Here is a 15,830-nt window from a genome sequence, read left to right as displayed (position 1 = left end):
ATCCCTCCCCCGGGGACTGTGGGGGAGTAAGTCAGCCCTAAAGACATAATTATTATGTTTTTCGACTATGCTGAACAATTTTGCTATCTCAAAATTTTGATCTGTTGACTTTGGGAAAAAATGAGCGTGGGTGGGGGCCTAGGTTCCCTCCAATTTTTCAGGTCACTTAAAAAGGGAACTAGAACTTTTAATTTCTGTTAGAATAGCCCTCCTTGTAACATTCTAGGACCAATTGGTCGATACGATCACCCCTGGAAAAAACAACAACAAACAAACAAACAAATAAACACGCACCCGTGATCGGTCTTCTGGCAAAAAATACTAAGTTCCACATTTTTGTAGATAGGAGCTTGAAACTTCTACAGTAGGGTTCTCTGGTACGCTGAATGCGATGTTTGATTTTCGTTAAGATCCAATAACTTTTAGGGGGTGTGTCCCCCTATTTCCAAAACAAGGCAAATTTTCTTAGGTTCTTAACTTTTGATGACTAAGACTAAATTTAATGAAACTTATTTATTTTAAATCAGCATAAAAATCTGATTCCTTTGATGTATCTATTAGTAGCAAAATTCCGGTTTTTAGAGTTTCGTTTACTATTGAGCCGGGTCGCTCCTTACTACAGTTCGTTACCACGAACTGTTTGAAAAGAAAATAATTTTACGTCCCTTTATCCTCGAGCTTGTCAATCAAGGTGCGTAATACCACAAGGAGCTCCTAAGGTGGCCGTGCTCAAATGATAATCTTTTTTAGTTGATTTTTAGCAGTTTTTTAGTGGGCATGTTAGAACATTTTTATGTACTGCCGTTTCATGAATTTTGAAAGAAAATTCTGCTCCATTCAATTGGAAAAACAAAATTCTCACTTTAATGAAGCAAGTTTCATTAAAACTGAATATCTCTATATCTAGTATCTTAATAAGGAAATAACGTTCCGCTTTTATTCAAGACAACTTAAAGCAAACGTGAATAGCCCTCATGGTAAGCAGTCCAAGTTGTATACATTTAATATTTGTTGCATTTTTTCAAACTAATTGTTATGTGTTTATTAGAAGTATTTTGAATATTGCCCGTAAAAAAATCAATTGTTATTAGGTTACAGCATTAGTATTATCCAAGGGTGTATCCAGGATTTTTGTTTGGTGAGGGGGGGAGCTACAATTTTTTTTTTTAAGCGCATAACAAATTTGTTTATATGGATTTTTGTTACGTTTTTACGATTCGAACAAAAGTTTCATGGGGGGGGGGGGAGTCAAACCTGCTCCCTCCCTCTCTGGATACGACCTTAGTGTTATCATTATTACAGAATTATGGAGGGAAAAGGTAGAAAGATATTATGTAGCTTTAAAACCCGAAAAATATATGGGTGCAGTTGCAGTTATGTTCTTTAGCGCCTCAGGTCTAAGTACAAATTGCTCAAATAGTAACACAACATGCACAAATTAAAACACTTTTTTCTCTTCCAAGTGAAATAATTTTGAATCCATCTTCCTTCTAAAGTGACATTTTCAAGTTACAAAGAAGTATTAAAGACTCTGCAATGAAATGGTGTTGCCCTGTTTTTTGTACAATGTCCAATATTGTTTTTATAATTAGCCTATTTTTTGTATTGGTTTTTCAGTTTTTGCCCTCCCATATAATATAAAAACATATGGATGTGTATAAAATTAGCATTTAGTATATTGAAATTTAAAAAATTGAAAACTTTTATCGTACTATTAAACTACTATAAAACTTTTAACGTAGAAGGTAGAATCTATTGCTTGTCCTATGTGTGGATCTCAGGATCAAAGTTAAATACATTTTTTGTCTGAATGTGTCGAATTGAATGAATGGAGGTGAGAGATGTATGGTGAAGAAAAATTGAATGAGATATGGATGGTAGATAGAATGAAAGAGACAAATTTCCTGAGTATTAAAAGGATAGCAAGGTTTGTCAGGATTGCAGCGGCACATCGTGAGTGTTTTCTTTAAATAGTATTGATTTATTTTAGTTAATTTGTTGTTTTTGTTATGTAAATTTCCTATGGCCCACGGGCTTTAAACTTCGAGAAAACAATGTCAAAACAATTATCCCCTTTTCACACGGATGGGCACGATACAATAAATAGCGATTGTGTTTCACACCTTACTTATAAAGAACTCTCGGCAAAATTATTAACACGTAAATTCCCTGACAAAGCAATTTATTTCGACCATATACAGATTAGAGGATAAAAACAGATTAGATAATGATATTTTTATGTTTAATTATAATTTGGAATGTACTACGAGTGTTTGATTATACGACACGCGGTGTTGAACGTGGGTGGCATTTGGGTCGTCTTTTAATGGGGAATTTTTTTGGCTGTGTACTTGATTGACCGAGAACAAAAAGAACACTCAAAAAGATATTTGTCGTCTGCGGACTCGTACATGATATTTTCCAAAATGCAGGGGGGATTTTATTTCTTTGGAAAATGTATTAAAAAGGCGAGTTTGGCTTTTAAGTTGTAGTTTTAGCCTCAGATTTGTAATCAAAAAGTTCAGAAACCCTAGATTACAAATTTTGGTTTGGAAATGTCATTTTGCAATTTTGAGCTTTGTGTCTATTAATTAAGAGGATTCATGCCGCGATCTTTTATCAATTTTAATTATTAACTTCTGAATCTTTCTCTTCAATACCAAGTAATCTCTGACTGATTGTGGGTCGAAACTAGTATAACATAGCTACGTGTGTTATGGTTTACTGAGGAGAGGGGATTCAGTAGATATGGGTCCGAAGTCCCCGCTTTCGGCCCTCCAATCACACATTTTGGAAATTACTATATACCCCGTATTTCAGCAAAGATGGACATGGTCACAATTTATGCAATAGTTTTTTGACGTGTTAGACGTCTTTATTTCATTTTTAGCCTTAGAATTGTTACCAGCAAGCTCAGAAATTCTTATAAATACACCTTTGACTAAATATATATGCTGTAATATTTTCACGGCTAACATTGATCCTTAAGGAACATCCTCTAAATAATCCCTGGATGTCCATGATTCGAAAGAGGTGTAACTTGTCTATATGTGCGAAATGAGAATTGCGGTAGAATATTGTGGTTTCCTAGCGGGTATGCTAGAACATTTTTAGGTACTGCCGTTTCCCGAAATTTTAAAAGAAAATTCTGCTCCATTTCATCGGAAAAACAAAATTCTCACTTTAATAAAGAAAGTTTCATTAAAACTGAACATCTGCATCTCTAGTGATGTCTAGAGTATCGCTTGTGTAGAAGTGAGGGAGATAGGATGCACAACTTTAAAACCAGGCTTTCTCTTTTCTTTTTTTTTTTTTCTTTTTTGACTTGAGTATAAAACCCTGTTTTCCATATTTATGGAAAGTGATCTTGGTGAAAGTACAAATAAAGGAAATCGGGATATTCAGAGGGGAGTCGCTTTTTTTGTAGCTTTCCGATCGTAGTGCTAGCGTTGGTTCGGGCCTAAGGACCCTGCTTAAGGCCCCAAAACCGGATTGAAAATATTTGTATGGTGCTGATTTCAGGAAGGTCCAAAATGTCTCATTTGTTAAAACTTCATTAGTGTATTTTGATTTCAGACGTGTGTATTGCTGTATCAGCTTCAAGTCTGTGCAATTATCAAGCTCAATAATCATTATCAACCGTTTTTCTGGAAATCAAGTACCATATATGGAATCAATGCTTGGTGTTCAAGAGATCCAACGGCCTGGCCCCACTTAGGCCCTTTTAATCGTGCAAATTAAAAATTCTCTTATTGCTCTGACTTATGCAAGGCTTATCCTAGCTTATCCTATAAAAATACATAAGACACACTTCCAATGTACCAATGTACTATCAACAGCCTTCAAATCAAAAAAGGAAAAACCAAATTCCCTCGCTTTAATCGTCTTAAGTGGAACTTTGTCAGTCCTCCTCCACCGTATACCTTCGGCTGTAATTCTCGATGTCACATTTAGGGTTGACTGCTCGTTTAGTACTCATGTTGATACAATTAATAAAAAGGCAAATGGTGCGATGTGCACCATTTGCCCATTATTATGCCCACCTTAACCACCATTTGCCCACCTTATCTTACTACGTCGTTTCGGTTTTTCTATGTCCCAACTTAAAACAGCTTATCTTACATACATCCTACCAATTCTCGAGTATGCTTGCCCTGTATGGGGCCCTCACGTCAACAACACAAATTACCTAAGCGATCATCTTGAGTCACTACAAAAAAGAGTCTTTAGAGTTATTCTTTCAGACACATATGTAAGTTATGAATTGGCATTATCTGTCCTACAGATACCGTCCATTCGCGATCGTCGTTTGAGTTTGATCTTCAAATTTGGTTAATTTTTTCTTAGCATCGACAAACATAGAAAATACACACATGGTCAACTAACAAATAAAATAAACATAAAATAAACACATGGTCAGTTAAAAATTGAGAATGGAATAGCCTACTCCAAGAACAAACCGTTTCCTCAATTTGTTCTTCCCTTTTTACATGTCAGCGTTTAATAAGTTATAGTCTCGGGTTTTGTTCTTTTTCTTGTTTTCGTTGTAAGTACTAGCGCCTTTTAGTTAAAATTTTATTCTAAACTACGATTACTTCTGTAAATAAAACTATTCTTTTTATGCCCTAGCAACATTTGGTCAAAATCACAAAAATATGATATAAAAATAACAATGCTTCGATTTTTTTAACACAATTTTTTTAGCACCCTTGAAATTCTTCGTCTTTAAAGTAAAAAATTTTGAAAAATTTTAAAGGAAAAAATCCTTCTCAGTTAAAAACATTCGGTCTTTTTTACCCAGGCACCAAAAACTGCCATCTAAATTAAGTCAGGTCGAGTAATTTTCTCGTCATTTCGACTGTCCTTCTCATTTTTGTGAAGGTTGATTTTTCAACATTCTGGTCGATTTTTCGACACTGTTGTTATTTTGTTGATTTTTTTTTTATTGGATTTTTTTATTGGAAAGTTTTTTGTCAATGGTGTATAAATTGTAAGCACTTCTAGTATCAATTTAGGAGCTCGAAAACTGCCGTAAATTAGTATATAGGCTTGATGTTTCGAATTACAGATTTGTATCAGTACAAGTGCGTATAGGACAAAAATAAAGCTTTATTAATGTGTTATTTTTTTTTTCTTTAGTTCAAACAATAGCTTGGATAAGTCTGTTCCAAATTGTGCTCCCATTACTCCAATTAAGACAAGCCATCATAGTCACAGCCATAGCGACAGTATTGGAACACCCTTGAATTCGGTATGCTTCTACAAGAATTTTTATATATTTTATAAATGTATTTTGCCCTTTACCTAAAAAATATAGACAATAGTTTTCCTTCTCTAAAAGTTCAACTTTTATCTTGATTATTCCATGTTCCAAGATAAAGCTATTTTTCATAAACAGCGTTGCCAACTTGTCTAGTTTCTGCTAACTGACTATTAAAAGTTTAATTTGGCTAATTAAATTAAAAAAAAAATTAGCGAATAGGGTTAAAGATTAACTCTATTAAATAAAATGCAAGCAAAATTTACTCAAATCAGTCCAGTCGGCCTATATAGCGCTAGTGATGTTTACCACTTTGGCCGGTGTCCTTGGCCACTTGCCACTTGGTCTATAATCATTGCCGAATTCTGAGTATTTAACCTATTCACCTTGATTTCTCCTTTTTATATATTGTTAGGTTTAATTATTGCGGTAACATAAACTTAAAATAATATAAAAATAACAAATGATGCAATACAACAAAACAAAGCAAGCACATTAAAACGAGTCAAAGGTTGAAAAGAAAATATGCCAGATTGTGTGTTTTCTTTACCAATTGAATTAGAATTTTCATATCATGGTTAAAATAGGATACTGAAACTAGTATGGGTAAGGGATCGAGGGAAGTGAGCCCGATGAAACATTACTAACGTATTATTAAATTTGATGTTTTAGTCTAGGTCATTACATACAATGTGTCCAGAGACCTAGGCTTTGATAATAAAATTAGATTATGTTTAAACTTAAAGTAACCTAAAACTACATTTATGAGACGGGGTTAATTAATGTTTAACTTATGGAGATTGGCTATCTCGCCCTCAGTCCCACTAAGTGTAAACAAAGAAATTGATTTTATTAGAGAACTCAAATCGTCTAAGCATCAGAAGATGGATTCGGTACCTGTTTGCTTTGTGCCATCGCTAAGTTTGTTATTTATAAGGTATATTTGGCCTTAAACGACAAGATATATGAAGATTGGTTGAAATCAGGCTATTGGGTTTCTTCCTACGAAAAAACGAATGTTTAAACGAATGTTTAAAAACGAATGTTAAAAAAAAGAAAAAACGCTAGTTAAGAAAAGGAAAAAAACAAGTGAGTGTGGTTCTCATCTAGTGAGTAAAGTCTTAAAAACAATGAAACAAAACAGCAAAACACAAAGCAAAAACAAGAAAAGCATATAATTTAACAAAAGATAAAGTCAGACGAGTGTAGTTTCAGCCAGTGAATAAAACTATAGAAAAAAAACAAAACCAGCGATCAATCGACGAAAACAAAATGATGAAAAACAAAACTGTTAAAAATAATTAAGGAAAATCAAACAAGTCTGATATCATCAGCTTGTGAATAAAACGATAAGACAAAGAACAAAACAGACGAACAAATGACGAAACGAGAAAAAAACAAAACGACGAAAAACGAAATATTAAAAATAATTAAGAAAAAAAAACAATTATGTGTGATTTACAGCAGCTGAATAAAAACGAAAAGACAAAGCAGATATTTTGGCAAATATTTTCTTTAAGCCGTCTTAAGTGTTCAAGAAAAGGAAGGGAAAAAAAAGGTATATACATGAATAAGTTAAGCGTTTGGAGAAAATACACTTCAGAGAAGTGACTCTCATTTTACTTTGTAATCTCGAAGAAAATTAAATTGACAAATGGGGCTTGTATGTTTTTTTTTTTTTTTTTTTTTTTTTTTTTTTTTTTTTTTTTTTTTTTTTTACAAAATTAAAAAACTATGTTCACATGCTCGCATATGCTTACCGTAAGTATGTTCTGTGACCTCACTGGCTATAGGCTTTGGGAAAGCATTACAGGATTTTTTTTTTACTGTATTTTTTTTGCTTTATTACTTTATTAACTGTATCCGTTTCCTCGACATGTCAATAAAACATGACATAAGCTTTATTACTTTATTATTTTTCTACTTTATTAACTGTATCCGTTTCCTCGACATGTCAATAAAACATGACATGACACCATTTACATGAAGTGACGCACTTAAAGTTAGGTTCCATGACACTATTTACGTTAGGACCCATAACTCTGGGAAAATGTAATATTGCAAGAGCTTTTAGAAATTTTAACTCTTTTTGCAGTCAGCAACATACAGAAAAGGCTCTCTTGCTCCTGGCTCTCCTAATAGCACATTTAACTCCCTGAACGCGTCTTTTAGTGGTTTGGATTTATCTCAGTCGATGTCACCATCTCAACTCACTCCAGATGTCAAAGCCCGATCTCTCCGACCTAAAAGCTTGGCAGAAAAGGCCAGAATGAATGTTCGGTAATATGAAGTTTGTTTCGTTAATTTCTTTAATTAATTTAAAATACTTTTTCCACAAAAAAAGTTTTCAAAGAAAAGTAAAGAGCTTTATTTAGCGAAAAATTAGCAGAAATAAAGTCAAATAATCTTCCAAGCGTAAAACTACCATGAATCACTATCAATAAATAAATGAAACTCAGAAAAACATAAATTACAATAAATAGTCCAGTCAAGCTCCAAATGCATAGAAATTAACATGAGTTGGGCTGATACCCCCATGCCTTCTCAAGACAAGTACATAATTTGCGCTTTACTGAAAACAAAAGATAACCGTAGATTGACAGTTTAATTGACAATAAATATATTTATTCTCTAAAGTTTCATAATTTTTATTTATGAAAGTAAAACCAAGTGAAAACATTTAAAATGTATTTTATTTAAATATAAAACACAAATTATGTTCTATTCTTGAAAAGGCATGGGGGTTAACAGCCCTACTTATGTTAATATTTGCTCGTTTTGAGTTTGACTCGGCCATTTAGTGTAATTTCTATTCCTTTTGCGTTTCATTTATTTATTGATAAATGGTAGTTTTACGCTTGGAAGATTATTTGACTTTATTTTTTCTCATTTTTGGCTAAACTAAGGCAGAAATTCTTAAGTTATTCTCAGTTGTTCTGGATATATTGCTGAGGTGTCTTTATTTTTCTTTTTGAAAAATTTAGTTTTGTGGGAAAAGTCTTTTAAATTAATTGATGTTTGTATGTTGAAGATACTTTTCCTACAATTTTTGATCCTGACACAAACACTATTTTTTTATTTATTTTATAATTCCTAAAGTTGACCTGAAAAGTTAAACTTAATATCATTACCAAAAGATTCTATCCATGTTCTGCGACAACCTGGATACATTTACACTCTACTTACTTTTTGTAAGAGCAGAAGTAGTATTAATAGTAGCCTTAAATGTTCCAACTTAATACCCTTAGTTGTTCTCGATATATTGCTGAGGTGTCTTATCGGCAACTCGAAACACAATGCCTTTTGATTTAGTTTAAAGTAACATTTAGTTTTAAAACATAGTGACTCAAATGAATATATGTGGGGGGCTGACATGCCCAATATCCCTAAAGACATAGTTGCTGGACCGTTCTAGTACGCTGAACAAAGTGGTTGTGGCAAAATTTTGACAGGATGTGTCTGGAAAAGGAATGGCCTTGAGAGAAGAGCTGCTTGACATCCAATTTCTTGTTACTCTTAAAAAGGGTACCAGGCACTCGCCCTACAACTGGAGTACAAGGGCGAGGACTTCCCCCCTTCATATATCTAGTAAAAACAAGTAAAAAAGTGAAAACATTTTAAATATATTTTGTTTTCAGTAAAGTGCAAATTGTGTTCTGGTCTTGAGAAGGCATGGGGGTTGTCAGCCCTACTCATGTTATTTTCTGCTCGTTTTGAATTTTACTCGGTTATTATTGTAATTTCTGTTCGTTTTGAGTTTTAATTTATTCATTGATAGTGATTCGTGGTAGTTTTGGGGGGTTGACATTCCCAATATCCCTAAAGACATAGTAGCTGGACCGTTCTAGTATGCTGAACAAAGTGGTTGTGGCAAAATTTTGAGAGGATGTGTCTGGAAAAGGAATGGCCTTGAGAGAAGAGCTGCTTGACATCCAATTTCTTGTTACTCTTAAAAAGGGTACCAGGCACTCGCCCTACAACTGGAGTACAAGGGCGAGGACTTCCCCCTTCATATATCTAGTAAAAACAAGTAAAAAAGTGAAAACATTTTAAATATATTTTGTTTTCAGTAAAGTGCAAATTGTGTTCCGGTCTTGAGAAGGCATGGGGGTTGTCAGCCCTACTCATGTTATTTTCTGCTCGTTTTGAATTTTACTCGGTTATTATTGTAATTTCTGTTCGTTTTGAGTTTTAATTTATTCATTGATAGTGATTCGTGGTAGTTTTGGGGGGTTGACATTCCCAATATCCCTAAAGACATAGTTGCTGGACCGTTCTAGTATGCTGAACAAGTAGCTGTGGCAAAATTTTGACTGGATGTGTTTAGAAATGAATGGGCTTGAGAGAAGGGCTGCTTGCCCTCCAATCTTGCCCTGTCTCAAACAGGGCACTTGACCTTTTAATTTTGAATAGAATCAGCTCTCTTAAAAGTTTTAATGATATTTCTAGTGTTGTAGTTGGTAAAATCGGTCACGGTAAAATTGGGTATTTTATGTTTTTTGCCGCAATTTTACGGACCCCCGTAATATTGGAGTTTTACCTATTTTACGTATTTTACGTATTCTACGTATTTTACCCGTATCTTGCATATTTTACGAAACCGAATTTGATTTGGTTTTGTGCTTTGCTGTGTTCCCCTTGGTTTAAAAGCCCGTCTGTCAGACTCATGTCTCTGGTTATGAGAACAATAAAATGTATCATATTACAGGTAATTATAATTGTAAAATGGTAAAATATTAGCTGAAATAAAATTATATTAGTTCTGTGAACTGTTAAAAAGAGAAAGGCTACAAACAGGATTTACATATGACAAACAAGAAAAAAACAACTATTAAATAGATATCAGCCATTGGACAAAAAAGAAGCAAAAATGATAAAGGCAGATATTTCGTCAGAGACTTTCGCCCAACCGTCTTCACTGCTCAAAAAAAAAAATAAATTTTTGAATCAAATCTAACTGAGCAGAAGAAAGACTGAACCAAAAAACCAAGCCATAATACATAAAGACTGTTCACTAATTAGATCGGACAAGAATTATCTGCTTAGTGACTGACTTAGTTTGTCTACTGACCTAATTTTTTTTTAATGTATGGTCAGATGATCTTAATCTAAGCTGGAGAAAAGTATTATTTGAATCCTTTAATTTTAAGTTATTCGTAAATTGTGTCAATAGGAATATCTCCAGTTTCTCTATTTAAAACTAGGTCTCTATCGATTTTTTAATTTCAATTGCCTTCTTTTAGGAATATGGAAAGCCATTTGCATCAAATATTAATTTTGCCTCATCAAAAAGTACTGCCTGATCTGAATTTTCAACAATGTAGAGCCTAATTTCAATATCCTCATTTTTATTGAATTTCAGATTCTAATCTTGTTTCATATTGTCCCTAGTATTTGTTACAGACTACAGTGTCTAAAAAAAATTCTTATTCTAGCTTTAGAAATTCTAGTTTATTTTGAAATTATTATTCTAACAAAATTCTTATTCTTGTGTTTCAGCAGTTGTTTAAAAGAATTTTCAAATAAATACAGAATTAGCTCTCAGGAATAGGTGATGAGAGGGTGGAGGCAGAAATTAATGTATAATCCTCAGGGATGTATCCAAGACTTTAGTTTGAGGGGGGGGGGCTTCGGAACAGGCACGGTCACATGAATCCCAACCTAAGATTGAATTAGAGGAGCTAGATTTGCCAACAAATTCTGTCGAAGACAGTCTTAATGACTGTGAAGGTGACTGAATGTCTCGCTATTATGAACCAGTGCTTAGTTAATCAGTCATCAAAGTGTTACAGACCTCTTTTTTACTTATATTCGATGCTTTTGTAAATAAATTAAAAATAATACAATACTGTATTAGGAATGTGGCTGAATATGGCGATTTAAATATGCAGAGCTGTCAGAAAACATTTCTTATGTTTAAATGTAGAAAAAGTACTAAAATGATTTTACCCCCAAATAATGGTAAATTAGATTTTTTTTTCAAAGTGTATGTCCGAAATCAGGAACTGTCCGGTTGCTGAGATATTACCCTAGGTACAAGATTACCAATGGAGTAAACTAGACAGTTAACTAAATTGATGGAACTAGCTGAAATGACACTACCTTTTACAAGCCCAGGCAAATCAGACTAATTAAAAAAGAAATGCTCAACTGGTCTTGTAGCTACAGGGCAACTATGAAACACCAATTTTTGGTGTTTCATAGGGAGCACCTTATTCGACCAATTTTACCTTATATTACCAACTTACCTTATTTTACCGGTTTTACCTTATTTTATCAGTTTTACTCACCGAGTTTATATTTTACGGTAATTTTACTACGATAGATATTTCTAGTAATTATAGAGTGGTGCTACCTATGCAATTGCTTATATGCTCGTTTGAAAAGCTGTATACATATAATTTCTTCCTTTAATTTAAACTCCTAAACGTTCCCTAAGAGTTTCACTTTAATACCCTTATGCTTAATAGTTTTGTGAAAATATTAACTTTGGGGGGGGGGGGTACGTTGCTGCAGGGGGGCATTAAAAGAAAGAAACAAAAGTCATTCTAAGATATTTTAATTGTCTAAGATAGTTTTATAGCTTTTTTGTCAAAGTCTTTCATCAGAGAAATAATATGTAATCTAATATGTAAAATTGCTATTAAAAAAATATCTACTTAGTGTTCACTTTCCCTTTGAAAACTCAAAAGCTATTCTAAGCCTTCCTTCTAAAGCTAAAGTAAATTTAAATAAACTAGGCCAGAACTCTTCATTTCGAGCTTGAAACTAAAGAACGAAAAACTTTTGAAAATGGATTCTTCAATAGCTTTATTTTTTTCATACATGAAAAATGGAAAAAAACAACATATTTTTTAGATTTTTTTCTCTTTATCAGTCGAGTACGTTGCTCCAGGGTGACATGTAAAGAATGACTCAAAAGTTATTTTAAGATATTTTAATAGCTATATTGTCAAAGTCTTTCATCAGAAAACTTAAATGTTTTTGTGCCTTTTTATCATATATACGAAATTGCTATTAACGAAAATATATATGACTCAAAAGCGATTCTAAGCCTTTCTTCTAAGGTTAAATTAAATTTTATGTAAGCTAGGCCAGAGCTCTTCATTTTGAGCTTCATTTCGAGCTGAAAAGAAATTACAAAATACTTGGAAAAAGCTTTTGAAAATAAATTCTATAATAGCTTTATTTTTTTTGTCGTTTTTGGCAATGAGTCGTTTTGGCAAAAATTTGGCAACACTGATAGGATAGTTTTTTTTTATAAATGAAACATCATTTTAAATTTACACTCTAATTTAATGTTTGCTGAAAGCCATTGTTCCGGTGTGTCTGTTTTGTTGCCTTTACTTTATTTATAAGGAATGGTTATTCATTGTTCTCAAATTATGAGCCCAATACAATTAAAGAAGCAAAATACAATATTGTTCCGAATTTACGCATCCTCAAAGACATAAATTCTGGAACTTTTAACTACGCTGAAAAAATAGCTATCTCATTTTGATATGAGTGGGGCTGACAACCCCCATGCATTCTCAAGACCAGAACATAATTTGTGCTTTACTGAAAACAATTTGCATGCATGTAGCATCTTTTGATTTAGTTGGAATCATCCCTCAAGACTTTAAATGGAGTAGTCTGGTAGTAGTAGTGGTGGTAGATGTAGTAGCATTGGTAGCATGCAAATATTGTCTTTTTGATCATATCTCTTATCATTTCCCGAATGATAGAAAATGATATGCCTATGGTAATAATCCCCTTCAAGCATTCTCTGGAAGATCCAACTTAATACCCATATCAATTTTTGAGATACGCTATTTTGACAATTTGCATCCACATATCGTCTTTTGATTTAGTTTGAATTCCCCCTTAATACTGTAAATAGAGTAGTCTGGTAGTAGTAGTGGTGGTAGTTGTAGTAGGATTGGTAACATGGAGATATTGTCTTTTTGACCTTATCACATTTCTGAATTTTTCATCATATCATGTCCTGGATTCCAGATTAATGCACCCAGTTATTCCTCTGTTACCCACCTTTGACAATTCTTATACACATAGCGTGTTTTGATTTAGTTCAACATTCTCTGAAAGGCTCACCTTAATGCCCTTCGTCTTCTTGGAACATAAAGTTCAAACATTCATTCCTTTCTCAATAACATATACTATCTGTAAACAATGAAAAAATCGCCTAGCTTACAACCCTTATCCTGAGGACTGTGGGGAGGTTGACATCCCCAAAGACATAACTATTAGACCTTTCAACAAGTCTGATAAAAATAGATCTCTTGAAATATTCGATCGAATATGTTTTGGAGAATGATAGGCTTGGGTGGGGGCTGATTGTTCTCCATTCATTTTTGACTTTAAAAAAGGCTCCTAAAACTTCGGACTTCCAATCAAATGAGCTCCATCTGATCCAAAGTTTATAAGACCAACCGCTCCATAAAAACCTTAAATGCCCCGGGGCATAACTTACAACCCTTGCCCATGGGTTCTGGGGGATTGCGTTCACCCTAAAGACATTGTTATGTGATTTTTGGACTTTGTTAACAAAATGTCCATCTCACAATTTCAATTGAATGCGTTTCGGGAAAAGAGGATGCTTTCCATCATGTTTAACTCTTGAAAAGGAACTAGAACTAGACATTTCATATCAAATAAGCCCCATAAAGTTCAAACGACCACCCTTTTCATAAAACCACATATGCCCTGAGGCATAACTTACAACCTTTACCTCCAGACTCTGGGGGATTCTGTCAACCCGAAGGGCCTGATTAGATGATCTTTGCACTATTTTTGAACTAATGGCTATCTCTAAATTTGTATCGGATACATTTGTGGAAAATACGACATGGGGAGGGACGGCTGCCCTCCGATCACTTTAATTCATAAAAAGGGCACTGCAACATCGGATTTCCAATCAAATGAGCCCATTCCGGAGTTTTTACGACCAACTTTTCTATAAAAATGTTGTATGCTTTGGGGCAGAACTTAAAATCCTTGCGCTGAAGGCTGTAGGGGGAGGGGCTGTCATCTCAAAGACATAATTTCCAGGCCGTTCAAATACGCTGAACAAAATGGCTGTCTCAAAATTTTAATAGATTTGTTTTGGGGAATTAATGGGGGAGGGACAGCGCTATTTTGCTGCCTATGATACTTTTTTTTATAGCATTAAAGAAGAAATGTTAGTCGGTGGTGTATTATTCAAGTCTTCCTGTTCTGAAATTGCTTTTAAAGATTTTTCCGGCCAACAAAGGGCTGTTTTCTTCCAATATTTGGGACCACAAATAATTGGAACGAATATTTGGAACCCGGAACCACAAATAACTTCGTACTAACTTTTTCAAAGAGTGACTTGGGTAAAAGTTATGACAGCGAGGTCTCTTCTTTACTAGGCCTTGGTAGCAAAGAAACTGAAGGCTTTTCCACGTGTTTACTAGTAAAACGTCAGCCGTTTTGGGGTTTTAGAGCTAGTCCTTTGGGTAAGCTTAGTGTGATAGGCTGATGATGTCAGCCTATCGACCCTCTCAAATCATTTTTGAGCAATTTTCTAATGATTTATTTCAGTCTCATTTTAGACATATGCCCCCAAAATTGCAGACTTTTTTTCTTCTTTGTTTCTTCGTCTTTTTTTATGCAGAGCTAGTTGAACCTAGACACCGCACTGAGTAATTTAGACGTATTTCTAAATTGAATTATTGAAAATAACAATTGAAAGTAAAAGCGAAAAATATTTAATATGTTTTTGCTTTTAGCTTACACTGGATCTAAGGTAAATTAGTCGCTTTTAGAAATAAAGTATAATGTCTCTACTCTCAGGAAATTTCCAGTTTGATCTGAATAAAGTTAAATGTTTGAAATCTACATTTTAGAATATTAATTCTTAAAAGATTATTATCCAATAAAGGGTAGGTGAAACTTTTTAAAAATGTGTTTCTTCTTAATTCTGTACAAATCAGAGCTTTTGAATTTTTTGGTCTTCCGCTTGTTAAGGGACGATGAAAGAACTGAAGGAATACTAATTTTATTTATCGGTTAATGGCTAAGTAAAATTTCATAAACAAATAAATAAATAAAATTAACTAATAATTAAAGATCAAACTATGTGTGATGTTTTTTCCGCTGGGTAACACCGTGCTCACGGTGGCACTAGCAGTTCTAATTTTTACTAAAATCATTTGAAAGCGTCAACGATTCAAGTCGTTTAGCGTTCACACACTGTTGACTGTTTATTTTCTTTATTTCTTTTTTTTTAAGAAGTGACTAAAGCAACACTGATGTGTATCTATCATTGAATGACTAAGAAAGGACTTAATAAATAACTGCTAGACAATTTATTAAAGAAAAATCAAACTAGATTGTTCTGCTGCGTAGCGCTCTACTCACTGTGGCTTTTGTAGTTCGTAATTTCTACTAGAACAATTTAAAGCGCCAAAGATTCTAATCTTGTAGTGTTTGTATACTTTTTAGATTTGTTTGTTTTTGTTTCATTTTTTCCTATCTTATTTTTTTTTCTTTATTTTTGTTTGTCTTTTTTATGCTCTTTGAATTTATTTAATTAATTTATTTATTC

General features: G+C 33.5%; 1 protein-coding gene across 2 annotated transcripts in view; it reads left to right on the top strand.

Moving 5' to 3' along the window:
• LOC136030358 (unc-112-related protein-like) overlaps positions 1-15,830 on the top strand; it is a 69,680-nt gene that overhangs the window by 28,815 nt on the left and 25,035 nt on the right. For both annotated transcript variants that reach the window (XM_065709280.1, XM_065709278.1), the window contains exons 5-6: positions 5,140-5,251; positions 7,356-7,540. In XM_065709280.1, the coding sequence (XP_065565352.1) occupies positions 5,140-5,251; positions 7,356-7,540 (297 nt within the window). The remainder of the gene's footprint in view (positions 1-5,139; positions 5,252-7,355; positions 7,541-15,830) is intronic.

The sequence above is a fragment of the Artemia franciscana genome, chromosome 8 (assembly GCF_032884065.1).
Source record: "Artemia franciscana chromosome 8, ASM3288406v1, whole genome shotgun sequence".
Lineage (NCBI taxonomy): Eukaryota > Metazoa > Arthropoda > Branchiopoda > Anostraca > Artemiidae > Artemia > Artemia franciscana.
Note: the sequence above shows the minus strand (reverse complement) of the source record. Positions and strands in the feature narration are given on the sequence as shown.